Source organism: Berghia stephanieae, chromosome 8, assembly GCF_034508935.2.
Source record: "Berghia stephanieae isolate SIO BIC M18660-M18661 chromosome 8, UCSD_Bste_1.3, whole genome shotgun sequence".
Taxonomy (NCBI): domain Eukaryota; kingdom Metazoa; phylum Mollusca; class Gastropoda; order Nudibranchia; family Aeolidiidae; genus Berghia; species Berghia stephanieae.
In genome coordinates this window covers 17,206,470-17,211,469 of record NC_088367.1, presented here as the reverse complement: position 1 = coordinate 17,211,469, position 5,000 = coordinate 17,206,470, and the positions used below count along the sequence as shown (strand labels likewise).

At 40.6% G+C, this 5,000-nt stretch overlaps 2 protein-coding genes across 2 annotated transcripts in view; one reads left to right on the top strand and one right to left on the bottom strand.

Moving 5' to 3' along the window:
- The window catches only part of LOC144978283 (atrial natriuretic peptide receptor 2-like), a 97,016-nt gene that overhangs the window by 81,451 nt on the left and 10,565 nt on the right, over positions 1–5,000 (bottom strand). The window lies entirely within an intron of this gene.
- Positions 3,214–5,000, top strand: part of LOC144977792 (uncharacterized) — a 6,018-nt gene continuing 4,231 nt past the window's right edge. Inside the window, exon 1 of the mRNA XM_078923187.1 lies at positions 3,214–4,404. Coding sequence (XP_078779313.1) covers positions 3,433–4,371 — 939 coding nt within the window. The 5' untranslated portion in view covers positions 3,214–3,432 and the 3' untranslated portion in view covers positions 4,372–4,404. The remainder of the gene's footprint in view (positions 4,405–5,000) is intronic.

The window sequence follows — 5,000 nt, the reverse complement described above, 5'->3', positions numbered from 1 at the left end:
CCAGTGGGGAGTGAACCAGATAACATGGGAGGTGGGCACCAGAGAGTTCACTCTAGTTCACTACCCCACGGGTGCCCACCTCCCATTTTGTCTGTTCATTCTCCACTGGTGCCAGACTACCATAGTCTCTGGTTTAATCCCCACGGTGCCCACCTCCCATAGTCTCTGGTTCAATCCCTACTGGTGCCCACCTCCCTTAGTCTCTGGTTCACTCCCCACTTGAGAGGATTTTAGTAGAATTCGGTGGATGTCGGTGGATTCCGTTGATTTCGGTTGATTTCGGTATTCAGATGTACCCGTCTGATTTGGATGTCACCCACGCACCCAACCCATTTCCCTCCCTTGCAGTTAATTTCATTTTTCTGCCGAGGTGCACACGGGGGAGAGTGTCAACGCATACAGTTTCTACAGTGTTGTCTTTCTTGTTTCCCCTTTTCATTTCCACAGAGCCATTTTTGAGCTCAAATAATTAGAGCGAATTGGTGATTATCCCACTGTATACTAGATAGTTCATGATCATTACTGTCATTTTTTCAGACTATGAATACTATTCTACTGTTATTATGTTAGGGAGCTACCTTCCTGTCCTTGGGAGATGGGACTTAATCCAGGACTGCTGGGTAGCTGGGTCTATTTATATCTTTCAAACAGCAAAGGCGACGTGGAAAGAAACTGGTGACTAAACCACATTACGTCGTTGACAATAGTATTTTCCCGCTAGAAGGGCAGTCTAAACCATTTGTTGATCTGGGACTTTTCTCCACATACCCTTTATTTGTGACCTGCTATCTCAAAACGATATTGAACCCGATTTAAAAAAATAATTGTCACATATCTGATATTTGGGCTTCATTAAAATATTTGATTGAGAAAATAAATATAATTTTTAAATCGGTAAAAACTGAAAAAATACACATTTCTGACCATTTTAACTTTCAAGTCGCTTTTAGGCTTCTGGTTTAACATATCATTACCGTTTCGAGGCGATAGGTCACATTTCACTTTACTGCCATGATACATTTGTGGAAAGGGGGGAGGGGGGGGGGGGGGTTGGATGTGCCTGGTCGTGTTGTTTCTGTTGACCCTGGTATGTTTTCTCTGGTGTGCACATAATTGCACGGCTTACAACTGGACGCTATTATGCGGCTATGTGTTCTAGTGGTATGACACTCGTCTTCGATTCGGAAGGTCCCGGGTTCGTGTCTCGCTTTGAGCGGCCCACAATTGAATCCTTGGAAAAGGCTCTTATTCACATTCTCTCACCGTACTCAGGTATAAATGAGTACCTGGTGGTTAACAGCGTTATCTTTGTCCGGAGGAAAATGTAATATCACCAGCTGTTTCTTTTTTACGAAACCGGCCGAAACCCAAGAAACCCAACAAAAAAAAAAACTACAAAACCCGACAAAGTTTTGGGAAGTAGGCAGCAGTGGGGAGTGAACCTGGGACTCAGGGAAGTGTACATCAGTGGGGCGAGAACCTGAGACTATGGGTTTAGGCGGGTTTCGTAAAAAAGTAATACCAGGGGGAGGGGGGGGGGGTGTATTACGAAACCCTACGAAACCCGACAATATCCGACAAAGTTATGGGAAGTAGGCAACAATGGAGAGAAAATCTGGGATTCAGGGTGGTGTACACCAGTGGGAAGTGAACCTGCGACTATGGGAAGAGGATATCAATGGAAAATAGACCTGAGACAATGGGAAATGAATACCAGTAGAAATTGAAGCCGGACTATGGGATTTTGGTACCAGCGGGTTTCGTAAAATAATAAAGTAACCCTTCGGGTTTCATCTTGTTGCGTAGGGTTTGATTATCATTCTATATTAAGGAAAATGAATAGTCTCAAAAATGGCTATGCGGTCTTGTGACAAGACACTCGTTTTCGTATCGGAAGGTTCTGGGTTCGAGCTCGCTCGGCGCATAGTTGAGTTCTTGAGAAAGGATCTATACTCACATTCTCTCATCGCTTTGTCTCTGTCGAAAAAAAACATATAATATTGCCTAATGCGTCATGTCTCGTTCTACATGTTACGTGTTACTGTTGACCAGGGACTCCTTGTATAGCGCCTTGAGCACGTTTAGTGGATATCGCCCTGTATAAAAGCTCATTTTTTACTTTAAAAAAAAAAAACGGTTTTTAAATAATAATGGTGCTTCACATTTGATTTTCGACGTCAAATTCACCTCTATATATTCCCAGAGGAAAACTTATCTTACTAATTAATCTATTATAAATGACGACTGAATTTATTGGGAATCGGCGGCTCAGTGGAAGGGTGTCTAGATTTGTCCTAAAAGGAAAGCTACGTTAAGTATGTTATGTGGCCGGATGGGTGACATTAATTGTGGAAAAAGTCTAGTGTACTTGGTCAAGGCACTTTATATACATTACCCCACTTGACTCAACTGTGAAATAGTACCTGGATTAAGGCACTCAATGGGATTGTATTATTGTTAGTAAACCAATAGGCGCATAACAGGAGACTGTTACTGTATAAAATAGGGCCTTCTTTTTGTTTCTCTTCTGTTTTTTTTTTAAATTTGTTTTAATTGTATTGTTTGTATTTTATTTCCCATATTAACAAAAGTTGACATTTAACACGCCATTCGAAGCGTTCGTGTAAGAAAAATTGCTTTTTGTTTATTTTTGTACTTCCCCGCCCTCTGCATTTTATTAATTTTGTCCTTTCATTTTTGACGCCAATTGTCTGAAAGTGCGAGTATAAAAAAAAAAATTAAAATTAATAAGTCATTCAAATAAAAAAAAGATCAATGGTTAAATCTAGAAATTTGTTCGAAGGCACGCGTCAGTGTTGAGATGAAGAAGTACCAAACAAAACTTAGCGAAGAGTTTGTTTTGATGTGTCAGGGATTGTTGTGATAAGGACAAGGTGGGGTTTCAATGGACGCCACGACACCCGTCGTGAGGGTAATCATCGTGCCGCCGAAATATCCTTGGTCCCTTGTTAGTGACGCTTTTGATATTGTTGCTATTGTTGTTGTCACTATTGTTGTCGTGTTAATGATTGTGCGATATGATCGTTGCTCTTGTCCGTTTATTGAAAGTGAGTAGAGGCGGGGACTCGAATGACTATAACCCTTGACGAGAGCATGATGGGCGGAGCTTATATCTGATTTGACAGCTAGTTGAATCTTACTCCAGTTGCCCCAAAACACACTAGTCAGTTATTCCATGACCATCTATGCGATTACACCGTCGATTTACACAGCGATCCTTATCAGTTTGTACATGTTGCAGCTGTCTCCCCATGTTTTTTGACTTGCATTTTGCTTTGAATTTGGATTGTGCCGTGACTTCATTAATTTCATAAATATTAACATTATAAAGGATTTATTTGTGCAAATTGCTTTTCACTGAGACTTTGACATTTTCATTTTGCTGCATCAAATTTTGGTGACATTTCAATCATGGCCACCCTGTTTACATACACTACCCATGTCAATTCCATCACTAAAGTTGAATACAAAGAAACAGACTCAGATGTATTTCATGGGCTGGATCTTTCACCACTGACCAAACTTGGATCTGGTGCTTATGCTACGAATTTCTTGATGCAAACAAAATGTGGTCGAAAAGTAGTCGCCAAGACTTACTTTTTCACTTTGGCTGAGTTTAAGAGTGATGAAAACAAAACAAAGAAGAGATTTCTTCGTGAGATGGAAAATCACCAACGAGTAAATATGCACAAAAACATTTGTCAGTTCCTGGAAGCCTTCCTGTGTCCCAGTTATGGAGTAATATTCATGGACTATTGTTCTCAGGGAACTCTACTGGAGAAATACACCAGTCTAAAAATTTCAGAGGTTCGTCGTTATTTCGTACAGATTTCTAAAGCCCTTAATTTCATGCATTTGAAGAGAATTGCCCACTGTAACATTAGCATGGGAAATATCCTTGTAGAAAACGACAATGTGTATCTGAGTAACTTCGAATGTTCCCAGAGGTTTCGTGGTTTCAGACCTTACTTGACCACTGCAACCGAGGGCACTGCTTTGTTCCAGGCACCAGAGGTGCATGTCAACGACATCACAGAGAGGGAATATTGTCCTTTCCGTGCCGATTTATTCTCACTGGGAGTTGTATTGTGGTGTTTGATCTTCAAACAACAACCTGATGAGATTAACGTCTTGGATTACAATTGGATTCCTAAACATCACAAACAATTTCCTGTGCTGATCGAATACGTTCGTGGACTCTTGCAGTCTTGTCCACGTCTACGAATAACTCTGAGAGAGATGGCCTTGAACATGAAGGAGAATGGATTTGACTTCATGAAGAATCCCGACATGGATATCGGCCTTATGATAATTCCAAAGTGTGCCCAAAATTATGAAAGGATGTTCTGATCTCTTCTAAGGTCTAGACCAAGAATTTTTTGGGTAAGTTATTTTCGTTATCACTTTTCAAAACTTATATCGTCTCTTAAAATTGTTTCGTGGATATTGCGCTATATAAAGCTCAAGTTTTGTCGGGGAGAGCAAAGTTCATAAAAGTGAATTTAATGTTGAAGTGATAAAAATATGAGATTTCACTTATAATCACTCTAAGGAACCATGTCCATTGCCTTTAATAAAATATATAGGGGTCCCGATAGCTCAATTGGTAGAGCACTTGCTTCCAAATCAAAGGGACTGAGATCGATCCAGGGTGCTGTTGAATTTTTTTCTGACCCCCCCTGTCCACCCAACAGTTTATACTAAAACGGCTTGTACTACTAGATACTATCTGGGGCCTCTGTGGTGTAATTGTAGCACGTCTGACGCGTGATCATAAGGTCTGAGGTTCGATCCCCAGTCGAGGTCACCTGATTGATTGGGATGCTTTTTTGTTTGATTGTTTTTATTTCTATTTTTCTTTCTTGCTTTGTCTGGTATCTTCCATTCACACTCGTACAGATCTTTGTCTTATACTGGTGCCTGCTCATTGATCTCTGTACTATATATTACATCACTCTTACAATATCCTTCACTGCCTC